This window comes from Mauremys reevesii, linkage group 11, assembly GCF_016161935.1.
Source record: "Mauremys reevesii isolate NIE-2019 linkage group 11, ASM1616193v1, whole genome shotgun sequence".
In the NCBI taxonomy this organism is placed as follows: domain Eukaryota; kingdom Metazoa; phylum Chordata; order Testudines; family Geoemydidae; genus Mauremys; species Mauremys reevesii.
In genome coordinates, this window is record NC_052633.1 from 43,271,116 (window position 1) to 43,288,998 (window position 17,883).

The 17,883-nt window shown below is 39.7% G+C and overlaps 1 protein-coding gene across 7 annotated transcripts in view; it reads left to right on the plus strand.

Annotated features, from left to right (window-relative positions):
- Positions 1–17,883, plus strand: part of SLC38A11 (solute carrier family 38 member 11) — a 39,281-nt gene that overhangs the window by 18,981 nt on the left and 2,417 nt on the right. For 6 of the 7 annotated variants that reach the window (XM_039495805.1, XM_039495807.1, XM_039495806.1 and 3 more), the window contains 4 exons: positions 10,527–10,597; positions 11,371–11,532; positions 13,842–13,954; positions 14,647–14,778. In XM_039495805.1, the coding sequence (XP_039351739.1) occupies positions 10,527–10,597; positions 11,371–11,532; positions 13,842–13,954; positions 14,647–14,778 (478 nt within the window). Of the gene's footprint in view, positions 1–10,526; positions 10,598–11,370; positions 11,533–13,841; positions 14,019–14,646; positions 14,779–17,883 lie in introns of all 7 variants that reach the window. The other variant, XM_039495810.1, reaches the window with a different exon arrangement.

The following is a 17,883-nucleotide window of genomic DNA, read 5'->3' on the forward strand; positions in this document are numbered from 1 at the left end:
CCAGTCAAAATATGCCAAGAGGCAGACCTAAAGTAAACCTTTTTGCCACACTTATTTCATTTGAAATGCAATTTTCTTGTATTCTCCTGGGAGGTTCTTCCGGGAGGCTTGTAGTAATTTGGCATTGTTCAATACCAAAGCATGCTTTAATGTTCAGTTAATCTAAAAACTAAGATATCTGCTTTTTTGTGTGGGTGAGGGAGTGGGACTGAGGGGGAATTTTTTGTGGAAGGCTTCAGAAATAATTGATATTTGCATCAGGATTTTTTTGGTTTGACTTTTTTTCCCCCTTATGGCATAAGTAGCGTCAAGGCATTATATATTTTTTTCAGTTTTGCTTTCATTGAATGTCAGCTATATAAATAAATAATCACTGCAGTCTGAAGCTGATAGTGTAGCTGTTAGGAACATCCAGTGTGGAGCCTACAGTTTTTGCCCTCATTACATTTGAGAGGTTGTGGGGTAAAAAAAAAAAAAGACTGTTTCTCCCTCATTTTACTTCCATCTGCTTATACCGGGTTAATTTTTTAACACATTCAAAACCAACAATGAGTTAGTATTATCTCATCTTCAGAATGTAACAGTCTTCAAACACATTCATATTGCAGGAATGGCACAATATCTAAACGAATATTTTGCCTCGGTCTTTAATGAGGCTAATGAAGGGCTAAGGAATAGTGATAGAGGGACCGATGGGAATGAAGATATGGGGGTAGACATTACGGTATCTGAGGTAGAAGCCAAACTTGAACAACTTAACGGAAGTAAATCGGGGGGCCCGGATAATCTTCATCCTAGAATATTAAGGGAATTGGCGAGTGATATTGCTAGCCCGTTAGCGATAATTTTTAATAAGTCTCTAAATTCGGGGGTTGTACCGTTTGACTGGAGATTAGCTAATGTAGTTCCTATATTCAAGAAGGGGAAAAAAAGTGACCCGGGTAACTACAGGCCTGTTAGTTTAACATCTGTAGTATGCAAAGTCATGGAAAAAATCTTAAAAGAGAGAGTGGTTCCGGAGCATGAGGCCGATGGCAACTGGGATAGATTACAGCATGGATTTACGAAAGGTAGATCGTGCCAAACCAACCTGATCTCCTTCTTTGAGAAAGTAACAGATTTTTTAGACAAGGGAAATGCGGTGGATCTAATATATCTGGATTTCAGTAAGGCGTTTGATATGGTACCTCATGAAGAATTACTGGTTAAATTGGAAAAGATGGGGATCGAAATGAAAATCCAGAGGTGGATAAGGAGCTGGTTAAAGGGGAGACTTCAGAGGGTAGTATTGAAGGGGGAACTGTCAGGTTGGAGGGGGGTTACCAGTGGAGTTCCTCAAGGTTCGGTTTTGGGTCCGATTTTATTTAATCTATTTATTTCTGACCTGGGAACCAAGAGTAGGAGTGGGCTGATAAAGTTTGCGGATGACACCAAGTTGGGAGGTATTGCCAATTCGGAAAAGGATCGGGATATCCTCCAGGGAGATTTGGATGACCTTGTAAACTGGAGTATTAGTAACAGGATGAAATTCAATAGTGAGAAGTGTAAGGTTATGCATTTAGGGATGACTAACAAGAATTTTAGTTATAAGCTGGGGACGCACCAGTTGGAAGTAACGGAGGAGGAGAAGGACCTAGGAGTCCTGGTTGATCGTAGGATGACTATGAGTAGGCAATGTGATGTGGCTGTTAAAAAAGCTAATGCGGTCTTGGGATGCATTAGGCGAGGTATTTCTAGTAGGGATAAGGAGGTGCTAGTCCCGTTATATAAGGCGTTGGTGAGACCTCATTTGGAGTATTGTGTGCAGTTTTGGTCTCCCATGTTTAAGAAGGATGAATTCAAACTGGAACGGGTACAAAGAAGGGCCACTAGAATGATCCGAGGAATGGAAGGCCTGTCGTATGAAAGGAGACTTGAGGAGCTCGGTTTGTTTTCCTTAACCAAAAGAAGGATAAGAGGAGATATGATTGCACTCTTTAAATATATCAGAGGATAAATACCAGGAAGGAGAGGAATTATTTCAGCTCAGTGCTAATGTGGACACGAGGACAAACGGATATAAATTGTCAGTCAGGAAATTCAGGCTTGAAATTAGACGAAGGTTTCTAACCATCAGGGGAGTGCAATACTGGAACAGCCTACCGAGGGAAACAGTGGGGGCGAAGGACCTCCACGACTTTAAGATTAAGCTAGAAAAGTTTATGGAGGAGATGGTATGATAGGATAACGGGCTTAGTCAATAGGTCAATTAAGTGCCACACTGGTAAATAGTACAATGGGTCAATGATATGATATAGCCTTTTTCCAGAGGGTATGGCTGGAGAGTCTTGCCCGCATGCTCGGGGTTCAGCTGACCGCCATATTTGGGGTCGGGAAGGAATTTTCCTCCAGGGAAGATTGGCAGTGGCCCTGGAGGTTTTTCGCCTTCCTCCGAAGCATGGGGCAGGGGTCGCTTGCTAAAGGAGTGGGTGGATCAGCTTATGTGGCCTGCATCTAGCAGGAGGTCAGACTAGATGATCATAATGGTCCCTTCTGATCTTGAATTCTATGATTCTATGATTAAGCTATTTCATGTCTTAAGGATGAAATTATGAATGTATATTGATAGAAAAGGGATAATAGGTAATGCCATTTATAAAGACACAGCATTTTAACATTTTTTTGGTGTTGATTTGAAAGAATACCATTATGTCAGTGCCTGCATAATAAATAAATCATCACAAAATTTTTGAGAGCAACCTCTAAAGATCACACATAAATGTAGCTGTGAGAGAATTATGCATCTGGCAGCTGATCACAGTAATGAAACACCAAATGTTCAAGAAAACAACATGAAAGTAGGAATATGATGCTCTCTTGCTCCTTAATAATCATGTAATGACGAAAGAAACTTTATCATATAGTGAAATCCAAAAGTAAAAACAAAGACACTCTATATTTACACCACTGCTAATCAGTTCATTAAGAAAGAGTGGGGAAATACACCAATTATTTTCAAGTAGGGCCATGCCAGAATTTTAGATGATGTCACTTAATTTTAGTTATTTATTTTCCTTGATGGTCAGAAAGACCTCTGTCAATTAGAAATTAAAGGCTAACTTGAGCATTATTAATTTACCTTTCATAATGTTGACTAAGATTAAATTCAGTGGCTACAGTTTTTGAAATAGTTTAATCCAGAGCATAAAACTAACATTCCACACTCCCTATTTCATTCTGCAGTTTTGCCAGAGAACAGAAACTGAATTCCACAATTTAAGTCTATAAATTTAGAAGTCAAACCTGAATTAAATCTGCTGTCTGGTGCTCCATTAGAGGAGTCATCTTGATAATTGCCAATCTACACCTTAATATAGGAGTTTTATCACTGATCTTCCATTTAAGAAGATGGAAGTCTTCTTGCTGGTACAAAACATGCAGCTCATCTGGTACAAAAGTGTGACTCCTGTTCCTCTTTTGTAAATACGTTTTCGTTTCAATGAGCTCTCTATACCTGCTGTGTGTGGCTGGGCTGAGATCAGAGATAACCTTGCTCCCTCCATAGTCTGAAAAACCAGGCTCGCTGTCTCTTATTTGACAGTGTACAACACTAAAGACAGAATGATTTCCCCTCACAATGGATTTTGTGATGGAGACTTTAACATTTTAATAACAAAAAAGACCCAGATCATATTGTGACCAAACAATTTTGTCTGGGTCTGACTCTAGAGCTTTATGTGATGTACCTTCCACCACAACAGCATTTGTAGCCTTTCTGTTCTCAGACTTCCCCAGCATTCTTTACATTAGCCAGCACCTTTATTGTGATATACATTCTAATGGTATCCTGAAGACTGAATACGGTCTTACTTTATCTGGGAAACACATGTCTCAGGCCACACACCTCAGTACAGTAAGCGATTAGAATTACTTGCCAATTCTGTCTTGCTGTTGGCTTCATTTAATTTGTGGCCTCTTCATTGTTGGTTGGGCTAGTAACCTCCCTTAGGATCTCTTTCAGTTTAATATTCTCCTATTTTTGCTGCAGGTATCAGGGCTAAATGGCCCCATACCTTTGTCCTTTCTGCTCTTCTTACAACTTATACTCTTCCTTGATGCATCCATTGTTCTTCATGTTCCACCTCCCTCCTGTCCTGGATGTCAGCCAGCGTTTTCTCCTTGTGATTGTTGTTACTTTTAGTGTTTCTCTATGCTAGCTTCCATTCCATGTCAATTTCCACTTAAGCTCCTCCACTCTTTCTTTCAGAGAAGAAACTATTTAACGTATTGGATGCTGGACTCCATGTTTCTAAAACTAAACTAGCTTTTTACTAAGAAAACTATTTAACAAGGCACTGTAACTGCAGCTATCCTTATGCACACAGACTGACTTCTTGGTGTTCTTCAAAACTCTTCCCTCTTGCAACTTGTCCTCCCTTTAAGTTCCATGAAGGTTGCTAAAGCCTTTGTGATCTTCATCCCCCACTGAGATAGAGGGAATAAATGTAAGAGGTCAAATTACAATTCCAGAGCTCCTGGCTTTCAATCTAACAATGAACTAGACATCACAGTTAGTGTTTGTTTATACAGCTCACTGTGTTTTTGTACTGCTGCTGAGTTTCTGCTTTTTAAACTCCAGTTCAGGAATAAATTGAAGAATGTGTCCCATAATGGACAGACGTCATAATGCTTCCTATGAAAACAGAAAAATCAACTTAATTGAGTGATACGTTCTTTCCATTCCTATTTTACATGTTAATAAAAATGTTAAGGGATATTTTATATCTATATATCTATATACCTATATATAATTTTGTGTATGTGGTATTGCACTGTATGGATACTATGTGGAAATTAGGTAGTGCAAACTGTGGTTATTAAGTTCTGTTCCAGTACTGAGAGGTTTGGTTATTTACTCTAAGAATAAAGGCTAGGATGCACTTCCTGAGTATGGTTAGGTTTAAGGATTTTACTTTTCTGGAGTTATTCCCAAATAGCACAATCTCAGTTTGGTGTCACATATCCACACAAGATGGTTGTGTTTCAGTCAGAGCAGTTAGTGTTTCATGTCATTAATGCACAGTCCATTTATTAACAGCAGGTACTCAGGCTCTCATAGGTTCTGGAACTAGGAGTGCTGGGGGTGCAGCAGCAACCCCTGGTTTGAAGTAATTTCCATCATGTACACAGCTTACAGTTTGGTTCAGTGGCTCTCAGCACCCCTACTATACAAATTGTTCCAGCACTCCTGCAGGCTCTTGAATATTCTTACTTTCTAAAGATTGACTCTTTAGACATCTCTATTCACAACCCCGTAACTGAAGTTCAGAATCCTACCATCATTTCATTTTTAAACTCTTATTACATATAACATAGCTGTAAAAACTCCATTTTATTTAAAAATGTTCATGCAAAGAAATGCATGTGGTGATGGAGGCATTTTACAGCCATTTTCAAATCAGCTTGAGCTTTACAATAATTTTTAAATGTCAGTGGTATTAAAACCATTATTTTCTTTTTCTGGTTGCATTTTAAATGGTCAGTTAATTCATAAGATATTATATAAATATAACCTGTCTCACAATTCCAGGCTACTGCCCCTGTATTCCCCTCAGGCTTATTTCCAACAAAGCATCTCCCTCAGGCTTCCAGCTCCCTTGCTGTTGTCTCTCTTGGGTGAGGGCCCACGCCACTCTCCCTTCTGTCTGGGGTATTTCCAGTCTGCACAGTTCCCCACCTTAACTGTGTTATTCCCAGCACAGAGAGGTTGCCCAAGGACACCTTCTTGCTTTCTCTTCAGTTAAGAGGTGAATTGCTACAGAGATACAACACAGCACTTCCCATGCAAGCCAACTTTATTCTTAAGGTAAAAAGTATTACAGAGAAAATGTATTAAAAACAATAAATGAACCTACACACATGCTAATAAGCTTACCAGAGTTAACCCTAACCCTAACATGGATTCTGGCAGGAACAGTTCTTCAAACCCTCACCCAAGGCTTATTCCTCGTGATTACCAGTTTATCATAGCTTTAACTCAGAACACAGACCCTCCAATCCTACCCTAAGGATTGGGGCCCCCCCTGGACCAGGGATCCTGTCCATTTTGCTGAATCAGGAAGAAGGCCCTGACCCAGTTTAAATCCAAGTTATTTATACAAAACCCCTTCCTTTGTCTGCTGGTCCATGGAGAATCTAGTTTGAGCTAGTATGTTTGGACTTTTCCAGGGGAGGGGTCTCTCTGGAGATATTACAATTTGAGTGAATTTGCCTACTCGCTCACTGCAGTTCTCCTATTTAGCATTCCCATGGAAATACATACCATTTCACAACAACACATATGCAATTTTATTTTTAATACACTTGACCCCATAGGTATTAATCTAATTAAAAAACGTTTAATTTATGTCAATAAAGTCCATTCAGGACATTGCAGGAAACTGTCAGTCTTTCACAACCTGCACTTAATATTATAATGGAAAGGGTTTTAGGATCATAATTCTTGGTTAGAAAGATTTCACAAATTCTTTTTGAATACTCAATTATATCAAAGGATAATATAAATTAGTTTTCGCCATGTCTATGTATTGAAAAAAATCTGACTTCCACTGGCAATAGAACTAAATTGCTATGATTCTATCATGGTTTAGTTTAAATATTGTTAATCCATTTCTATTTCATACATTTTAGTATGTTAGAGTGCTTTAATAAATGTACCATATTTAGTAAACTGGCCAGCAATAAATAGCTATGTCTAATTTAATCACTGATCTCCCTGATTTGAAATTGTCAGTGTTAAACCAAGGATGAAACTGATTCAATGTTTTTTAAAAAGAATTATTATTTTTTATATTTGTACAAATCAAAACTCTCTTAGATTAACATATATACATATATCAATAAAGAAATTAAAGCCCAACTAAAGCCTCATTTGCTTTTCTCCCCACCACTAAGGCATGCATTTAAACAGAATGTAGGCATTAATTTTTCAATGGGTTGGCTTTAGTTGGTATATCTTAGCTTTAGTTATGGTGACTGTTTTTAAATAGTTGATACATTTTGTGATTATTTTTATTTGTTTCATGAATGTGTATCTGATGGCAAGGAACAGAGCAACCATGTTCCAAGTAATCTTGCTCCTACCTTATCTCCAGTATATCTCATCCTGACCTGAAATGCAGATAAGGTCCTGAGTTTTTCTCCTGTTCAGAGAGACCCAATAAGACTAAATGGTATAGTAGTTTTGTGATGTGGTGCTGTATTAATTTAGATGGAATAAAGGGACCCAAAGAGCCAAAGGTATTAACAAGACACTGTCTCTGTCCAACATTAAACAATTTTTAACAAGATTTGGGGTTTGTATACAGAGACCAAACACACCATTAAAAATCCTTTTAATCCTTCATTGGAGATATAGAAAAGAAGGAAAAACAGAGCATTTGAAATGTAAAGTATTAAATAAGACTTTCATTTTAATAACAGCCCTTTAACTTTTAGCTGGAAAGAGTTTTTAAAAGGAAAAAAACCCTCAATTGACAATGTCTTAGATGGTATTAAAGATGGTAATATGTGTCCTTTTTTGGGGGCGGGAAGTAAGTTTGTTGAGATAGGCTGGAGTTGCTGCTGCTAAAGTCTGATTCCATTTCCTAAAAGACCAAACAAGATGAACACATGCAAGAGGGGAGAGAACAGAACAGCAAAGATAGAAAATACAGCTTCTGTCTCTGATACTCACTTTCACTTGCAATATGACTGCTAGAAAAAACACAGGCACAACACACAATCTTATCAGCTACTGTGAAACCTGGCAAATTTATACCAGCATCGGGCTGTTACAGACCATTTCTTTCAGCTGCATTTCTAGTCACAGGCTTACAGCAGTATTGCAGAATATGCAGTCTTGGCCACCTCAGGCAGACTTTTATTAAACAGAAGGCAAAAGGAGAGAGATTGGAAAGAAAAAAAAATAAGATGGGGAAAGAAAAGGAAGTGGGCAGGTGGGGGGGGAGGGAAGAGAGAGAATCCCAGGTGGTGTGTGGGATTCTGATGAAGCCAGTAGAGGTGGTGATGTCACCTGGTCTGGTCAGGGCATCTCTCAGGATCAGGATGAAAAAGGCCTGGGGTCCCAGGAGATGGAGGGTCTGGCAGCCATGATGATGAAGCTTGCTCTAGTACAGAGATTCTCAACCTTTTTTTTTATGAGACACTCATAATCTTGCTTCTTTATGAGACATGCCTCCCTCCCCTCCCCCCGGCCCACCTGTGCCACAGTAAGTGATTTTCTGCATATAAAAGCTGGGTTAAGCACATACTTAAAACCCTTTCACTTGAAGTTTAAGTGCTGTCATGAATAGTGATATTTTTTGAATCAGGGCCAAATATGCATCTGGATCTAAGAAGCCATATTTCTAAAATGGAAAATGAAGATTTTACTATTTGGTTGATATGAATTTAATAGTAAAGAAACATAATTTATAAAATAACCCCAACATTTTTATATATGGAGGCTGGAATAATCAGGTCATTGCTGTTATTAAAATCTGTTCTTAGGGAAAGCCTGACACCTCTCAAGAAATGGGAAGATAATGAATGGGGGGAGAGAATGAACAAAAAAAAATCTGTTTTGAAAGGGTTTAAAAGTTTGGCAGCAATAACATCTAAAGTAACACCTGCTAAGGAAATTGCTGCTTGAAAGAGCTGACTTGGTAACAAAGAGGGGGAGAGAGAGACAGAGGTGGTGTGATAGTTGTGACATGCTGTTTTGCAGTGAAGGAAGAGTACAGCAGCTGAGGCAGCAGGTGGCAGCAGCTTCCCCTCAAAACAAAGTGGAAATTGAAGCAAGCAAAATTAGCAGCAGCTAGCTGTATGGCAGCATTCTCCACTGTAATGCCATTTTGTCTGTTCCGTAGAACTTCTGTAACACTGCTCAGTTGGTATACAGCTTCCATCTGGTACGTGAACAGATTGCAGCTTAGAAAAAGGGTGTTCTTGCTTCTCCGTTTCCCCAGAGTGTGCATCAACATATATGGAGCTTCTAAATCGTTTTACAGGATGGAATTTCATGTATTAAACTCTGGATCTGATTTAACAAAGATTGTTGCAAACTGTCGTTTCTGGGCCTTAATCTAAATTGCATTCTGCTGTCATTCCCTGAGTATATTTTAAAATGGAGATTGACAGCAGTTTAGACTTTCAAGACTCTCTATATAATAAGATGATAAAATTATGCACAATTTGAAAAATACATAAATCAAAGTGGTAACTGCAGCCCAGCAACAGGTAAGACATGAATTCGTGTAGTGGAAACTGTTCTGTTTGACTGTTGATTATTTCAGTATACACTTTGGGCTTGCCTCCACAGGGACTTATTCGTAAGGTGAATTTAAGCTGCTATAGTTCTGTTGGTGTAACTCCCTGTGCAGACCCTTCTTCCAGAATAAGAGGGTGTTTTTTTGTTGTTGTTTAGCTTATGCTGCTTTGGAAGCAGTTCAAGCTAAACTGAAAAAAGGTACTCTTATTCCTGAATAAGAGTGTCCACATGGGAAGTTATATCAATCTAGCTATTGCCGTTTAACTGTGTAAGTATATCTGGAAAAATCTCATGTATTGACAAGCCCCTAGAATGAAATTGATTTCCTCTGTATAAAACCTGAGTAAATTCATGGGAGAAGGGGTGGTGTATAAGGGGCGGGGGCGGCTAAATCCACCAAAATCTACCAACCTATGACCAGGGCTCAGGGCTACAGCAGTTCTCCTTTGTCCCAGCTCGCTGCTACTTTGGCATACAGTCACTGGAGTTCTTCCACACAACTTGTGGGGGGTTGATAGAGTCATTGGAGCCACATAATGCAGAATCCCTTGGCTCCTTCCTTATCCTGTCCTAAACTCCTCCATATGCAGGACTGTTCTAGTTGTACTTCTTTACATTTATTTCTTACCACAGGGCTCCGGGGATGTGCAAGACCCTCCCTATCAGAGGGAATATCATTCCCTGAAGAACAGACTTATTTGAGACTGTGAGGTTGCACAAATGTGAATGAGGGCAGAATTTGTCACACTTGGACTAAAGCCCTAGGAACAAATGTGGAGCGCCCATTGAAATCCTCAGGATCTACATGTGCAGATCCAGAGGAAAAATCTGTCCCATAATATTCAGAGTAGAGATCTACAGTGTTATTTGGCTAACCTGACCGCACATGGGGTCAGCACCATGGCCTTCACTGTCCTGATTGCCATTTCCAGATGTGCTGCTTCTTTGGATGTGGTAATCTTTTTTTTTTTTTTTTAAGTTGCAATACCAGAACTATTCATTAAAAGTGCTGACACATTGCCATAAGAAGCACTCCTAGAAATGATAGTTTTATAAATACAAGGCGGAAAAAAAGGATATCTCTGAATGACAAGCATTTTATTACCAAAGCATGTGCAGAGGAGTTCTTTTCAGAAGGGTCTGCCTAGACTTACCATGTTATATATAGTATTTTAAAATAATTCTAATCATTGATCACCTATAGAGGACATTCGATTAAAACAAATTTCTGTTTTAGACCCAAAACAGAGAATGCCTGGATATTTGCAAAGTCTAATGCAATACAAGCCATTGGGGTGATGTCATTTGGTAAGTGTGTGTGTGTCTGAACATCTCTTCTCAATCTGAAGTCAGCCCTAATGGTTGAAAGAATTTTACTTTACGTCTGGACCTTCATGGCATATGCATTTTCCTTTTAAGTTTTTACCTTAGTGTTAAGATGGTTTAGGCAAAATTAGAGCTAGCCCTAATTTTTTCCCATTAGCCAGAATTAAACCTTTATTCAGGTTTGGATAAATCTCCTCTCATATGCATAGTCCCCATTCTAACTTCTACTCCCACTGTTCTGATAGTCTTCTGTAGGCTCTAGTGTGCTGGTACTCTGAGGTCTTCCGATTGCTTGTTACTGCACAAAATGCCTGTTGTCCCAGAGTGGGAAATGTCACATCCTCTGGAGTTTTTCATCTGTACATTCTGGGGCATAGTTAACAGAGAAGCCCCAGATTGATGTAAAACCTGAGGGGCGCACCAGAAGGAGGCACTGGAGATTGAAGTGGAATTGTGAGCAGGAAGCTGTGTCTGGGGTTGGTAGGGGAGAACCAGGTGGCATTGTTGGGAATGAGAAATCAGAATCATATGGGCTGAGTGGAAGGTGGAGACCCACGTAGAATGAGATAAATATCCAAAATGTGATGCTGTTTGATGCTTGCGATGTACTGCACCCTTCATTTGTATTTGTGATAATGAATTGATTTAAACTGTGCTATATTTCCACTGCCCTGGAATACACTAGCTTACCTTGGTACAAAATTTATATTTTTAATGAAATGTCTGGTTTTTTTAAATTGCCATGTGTGTTTCAGCATTCATTTGCCATCATAACAGCTTTTTAATCTATGGCTCTTTGGAAGAACCCAATCTGAGTAACTGGTCTCGCATCACTCATGTGTCTGTCTCACTGGCTCTGTTTATCAGTGTGGTGTTTGCTGTATGTGGATATGTGACATTTACCGGCTACACAGAAGGTAAGATACTCTACACGTCTATTTTAAGGCTTATCTTGGCCTTCTGACACTTTCCACCCTCTTTGTTTGAGTTCAGTTAACTCCCTGCAGGGTAGAGAGAGGAGGAAATGCCAAGCTGATCATTGTCTTTTTATTTATACTTTGAAAAGGAATGTGTGGGATTTACCCTTCTTACCTAGTAGTCAAAAAGTGGGGTGAGAAGCCAGCCCAGGGTCTGTGCTGCGGAAGATGGTGCAGAGCCCTGCTGGTGGAAAGTCCACACCAAGGAGATACATTAGCACAAAACTGCTTCCCTCTGTTGGAAGGATTGCATGGGTTTAGCAAAGCACTAAAATAAACAGCACTGCTCGGGGTAGAGCATGGCCAGAGTGGATGGGGAAATATGATGAGTACATATAAAAGCTTAAATAGTTTCCACACATCCCCTCAACACGTTTTGCTGGCAGTGCTCTTATAGTGGCTAACTTAGAGCTGTTTCCCATGTGCCCAGCAGAATCTTATCAGAGTGGAGCAATGATACTTCCATCACCTGCACTCCTTCAGGATTAAATTGTCCTGGAGTGCAGGTGGCTAGGCTGTCACTGACTGGTATGACTGACACACACAAGTCTCTGTGGAAGAATTGAGCAGCTGATGGGGAAAAACTCATTCCCTGTTGCTGAGAGGGAAAAGAGACATTCTGAGAGTGTAAGGGGATGGGGGGGAGTCAGCTTCCCTTCTGGCAATGAGGGGAGAGTGAGGTTGGTGTGTGTGGGGAGCAACTTTCTGTCTAGTATTCCTAAAAACATACAGTCTTTTGCCTTGAGGATCCTCTGTCTAAACAGAGTTACATTTTTCATATGCACAACTCAGTTATGCACTTTGAAACTGCAGCCTAGATTATTAATGTCAGAAATGTACCATAGGGTTCTCTCTGTCTTTGTAACAGATTTTGCTCTCTTTCTGTCATTGGGAATGAGTGGGAAGAGAGAGGTAAGCGTTAAGGGAGGAAGAAATTTGTTAAATGCATCATTGTTTCTCAAGTCAGCCAAACAATTTTAGAGACATTTCTTCAGTTGTTTCACAATTCTTTTACAGTCCAGTTTAAAGCTGTAAGAGAAGGTTTATTACCTCATCTTGTGGCAGACAGCAGCATTTAGCTGTGCTTGGAGTAGGGTATTTTCCCTTCCCTCCTCCTTCTGCCCCCATTTATTTATCCAGGAAAGCAACCTACTCTAGGCTTGCTTGTACCCATCTTTCTAGCTGGACTGGCTGAGTACAGAATGACTAAAAAATATATTTTGGGACTGGGAGAATCATAGCTTCCTATTTTGTGTGTGTGTATATATATATACTAGACACTATAGTATATTATACACTAATTCCATCTCATCATTCATCTTTTTCACCAGTTCCCTCAATCTCTTCTTTCTCCAGAACAAATCTGGTTGTTTCTTGAGCTCTACTGGACTCCTAAAAGTAGCAAGTCATATATAGTATAATGGAATCAGGTGGAAACAACCTGGTAGGCCATCTAGGTATAGTCTTAAGATTTGTTCATGTTCATGGTAAGTTAGTCATTCAGCCTGAACTAGATCCTATGGTCACCTTTCCCTGGGGTCCTTTGCTATAATCACTAGGTGAGGTGTTTACTTGAATTGTATAGCAGTAAAATAGTAAACTGATGCAAAAGGAATTACCAGTTAATAATCCATATGTTTACATAGGGCTTTGAAGGTTTGAAATCCCCCAGTATAGTGTTGCAGCTCTGATTAGATCCTGTAATATGATGCACAGGAAATTCAGGTCTCTAGCTGTACCCATCTAGTCTTCCTTATATGATTGTTCTTGTCCTAAGAATAACAAAAAGGAAATCTGTTTTTTTTTTAACCAAATGTTTTTCTTTCTAAAACTGTGTCACATACCGACTGGGAAAAAACAAACAAACACCAGAAGCACCATTACAAAGTAATCTCAAAAAGAAAGCTGCAAAAAATAGGATGACAATAGGCTTAACCCTGTAATATTTGTATGATAGATAGATAGATAGATAAGTAAATAGTTAAGTGGAAATGATCTTGAGAATACAAGAAATAATAGAAAATGCTGTTACTATCGGGGTGGTTAAAGTTAATTTTGAATGTAATTTGTGATTATTTAATCATTGTTTTCTGATTTATGTGTCCAAAAGTGGGTCAGATAATCTCAAAATTTTGTATACAGTTACTCTGGTGACTTACCTCTCTATTTGCACAAGTGTAAATGTCAGCTAAAAATTAGCCACAGTTGTCATTAATTTGAAAATAATTTCATTTTTCACTGTTCTTTAGGAGATATATTTGAAAACTATTGCAGAGATGATGATCTTGCTACATTTGGGAGGTTTTGCTATGGAGTCACTATAATCCTGACTTTCCCCATTGAATGTTTTGTGACTAGAGAAGTGAGACATTTTATCTCTTCTTCCATGATGTTTTTAATCATATGCTTAATCTGTAAAATATATGGTAAGATCTGTCCTAATAGCAATTACTGACTAATCTTATGTAAATATCAATACCTAATGGCCTGGAGCATGCTAGCTATAGCATTTAGTGGGCTTTTTCTTGTGATTTCATAAACTTAATATTGTTTTCTTGAATACTGCTACTTAAATTCTCAGTGTGGTATAATGGAACTGGCACGTAGTGAACTCCAGTATAGTATTCAGGAGGTGGTTGTAACTGATTGGGGCAGGGGATTTATAGTGAATTAGAGGGAAAATCCTGGAATGTTTCACTGTACTGTAATCGATTAATGGGAAATTTGTAGGAAATCTTTTTTTTTAATAAATGACTTCATGGTAAGAAGGTTTCACTGTGTTTATCAGGTGAAAGAGAATAACACCACTATGTCCTGAAAATATAGGAAAGTCAAATGTTGGGGGGTTTTGCATAATTTTAATATGAAGTAATTTCTGGAAAAGGAGGGACACCTCTCACTGAAGTCAAGAATTTGAGATGGTTGAGAGCCATAACATTCTCACCCGCTCCTTTCAGTTTCATTATAAATCATAGCATATAGAATTTAAAACATGCTGCTTGTTAAAATAAATAAATGGCCAAAGTAAAGTTACAAACTGTGTTTTCATTTCAGGTAATTTCCAATGTGTTTTTCAGTGGGACCCTTACCACCATTCTCCATGTTGCTGTGACAGTAATTGTTGTTGCTCTAGCCACAATCATATCTTTAGTGTATGATTGCCTTGGAATAGTTTTAGAGCTGAACGTAAGTGCACCTAATGCTCCATTATTTACTAATCACTCTTTAATATAAATGGAATTCTGAAAAATTACAATATTCTTTTAAATGCAACATAGTATAGTGTTAACAGTGTCACAGAAGGAAAGGAATTATTTGTCTCCTCAGAAGATAAGATAAAAGAACAATGTCCTGAAGCTAAGGAAGAAAAGTTCAGGCTGGATAGTCAGAGGACTTTCATAACCTTCAAGAGTAAATGTACAGTGGACTAGACTTATCAAAGGATGTGGCTGATGGCTATGAACCATGACTAGCAGTAGTTAAGTACAGGTTAGATAAGACAGTGGAGTATAATGGGACCTGTTAAAATCTTGACACTTGTTGTTAGGAAATAATTAGAGTTACTGCAGTATTAGAGGTATCTCATGTTGAGTCACTACATCCTCTAGCCATGGCCCTTCCCCAGGTAGTGCTGCTGACTTTTGAGCCTGGATTCCTGTCAAGCTCATGACAGAAGGGCGGTTGCAACCAATTTCTTCCACTGCTATTGGACTTTCCTTTGCACTTGAGCCACCAACAATGTCTTCACTATGGGAAGGCCAGAGTTGGGGGGGTCCAAAAATGACCTCCTAGGAGGGAAAATACATCTCTTGCAAAGTGTTATCCCTAGGACTCTGATACTGTCTCAAATTGAAGGCAGAGGCTCCAAAACCAGGGATTCAGTTTAAAGACAGATACTAAGGTTTTTCTTGTCTTTAATACTTACACAACACAAAGTATTAAAGAATGTGTAACCAAGTAGCTGGCCCATTAAGTGAAACTGGCCTCAGCACTCCTGTTCCAGGCCAAGTGTTCCCAGATGGGCCAATTAAGATGGCAGGGCAGCATTTGGGGAGCAATAAGAGGCCTGGTGAGATCTAGTGAGAATCAGAGCAGACTGAGTGAGGTAGGAGAAGAGAACTGCCAAAGAAAGAAGGTGCTTCCTGGGAGAAGGCTAAAGGTAGGAGAGCAGCAAGAGGGATTTGCTGGCTGGTGTCTCTAAGCCAAAGAGGTAGGGCCAGATGGCTGAAAGCAGGAGGAGGAGGAGCAGCAGCAGAGGGAGTTGCCTGATGACCCTATGCCAGAGCCAAGGGCCAGAGAAGGCTGAAAGAAGGGAGAGCAGTGGAGGGGCTTACCCGCTGGCATCTCCTTGCTGGAGAGCTGGACCAGAGGAATGTTAAAAGGAGAGTCCCTGCTGGAAGGAACAGCATTGCACACAGAAAGAAGAGGAGTATTATTTACACTGGGGTGATATGGACTATGTTTTGGGATATATTATGGAGTACTTACACATGTTTGTAAATAAATTGTTTGGGACTAGAAGATAAGATTGCATGGAATTACTGGGGACTCAAAAGGGAAACTGAGGAAATGGGCCACTTGCAGGGCTGTGCTGAGTCCACAAGGCAGTGTCTGGGAGGGGCCACTTGCAGGGCCGGTTTTAGGGCGATTCACCCGATTCCCCCGAATCGGTTCCCACGCCCCTAAGACGCCCCACAAAATCCCTAAGGACCCTCCGCCGACATGCCGTCAAAGGCACTGGCAGCCAATAGAGCTGCCGCCACTGTCCTCTGCAGCAGCTCAATCAGTGCCGCGGAAGAAGGACCCTCTGCTGCCATGCTGCCGAAGGCACTGGAGCCAAATGAGCTGCCACCGAAGTCCCTCCACTGTCTTCGGCAGCAGCTCTTTCAAATCGAGCCCCACAGTGCCTAAAGCTGGCCCTGGCCACTTGTTACAGCAGGGGTAGGCAACGTATGACACGTGTGCCGAAGGCGGCACATGAGCTGATTTTCAGTGGCACTCACACTGCTCGGGTCCTGGCCACTGGTCCAGGGGGCTCTGCATTTTAATTTAATTTTAAATGAAACTTCTTAAACTTTTTAAAAACCTTATTTACTTTACATACAACAATAGTTTAGTTATATATTATAGACTTATAGAAAGAGACCTTCTAAAAATGTTAAACTGTATTAGTGGCACACGAAACCTTAAATTAGAGTGAATAAATGAAGACTTGGCACACCACTCCTGAAAGGTTGCCAATCCCTGTGGTACAGTCTGAAAACTGGTTTTTCTTGTAAAAACATTTCCACCTTGTGGAGTCTTGTATGTGAATGTAGTTTGTTAGCCAATCTGAAATAGTAGTAATAATAGAGGAAGCAGACTACATAGCTCATCAAAACATGCCTGTGTTATTAGCCAGTCTAAATTTATGGTAACTCTAGTTTTTAACCAGTCCTCTAGCTTCAGTTTCAGTCCAGATATTTATAATAAAACATGTCTAATAGCAACTGAGCTCCTTGAGCCTATCTATTTAGCTTAATGAAGAGAAGATTAAGGCGTGACTATAAGTACCTGCAAGGGAAAAAATATTTAATAACAAGCTCTTAAATTTAGCAGAGAAAGATATAACATGATCCAACAGCTGGAAGTTGGAAATTCGGTCTGGAAATAAGGTGTACATTTTTAAAATGAGAGTAACTAACCTTTGGAACAATTTGCCAAGGGTTGTGATGGAATCTACATCGCTGACAATTTTAAAATCAAGTGGATGTTTACTAAAAGATACGCATTAGGAATTATTTTAGGGAAGATCTCTGGCATGTGTTATACTGGAGGTCAGACTAGATTATCGCAGTGGCCCCTTGTGGCCTTGGAAACTATGAATAATATAACAAGTATGGGTATGTCACACTTCAGGGTGTAATAGCAGGGGGTTTGAGAGATCCCTGTAATAAGAGCCACTGCTTCTGATAGATAAAAGGAACCTAAAAATGGCTGTCTATGTTTCTGTTCATTTCACTTAGTTGAGAATCCTAGGACCTGATTCTGCAAGCTCTATTGAAATCAGTGAACGAGAAGGAAGTGAGTTGTGGGCATATCCTTGGATCTGCCCACAAGTAACAGCTTGAAGAATTAGGGCCTTGGTGAGGAACATGTTCTCTGTATTACAGTTTAATTTCCACCTGAGCAATGAGAAGAGGCTTTATAACAGCCACATTAGCTGCTTGTGCTCACACTGATACTGGAGATCTGATCCTGCTACCCAGATAAACTACCTGACTGGTAGACTCCTCTCAAATCATTGTTACC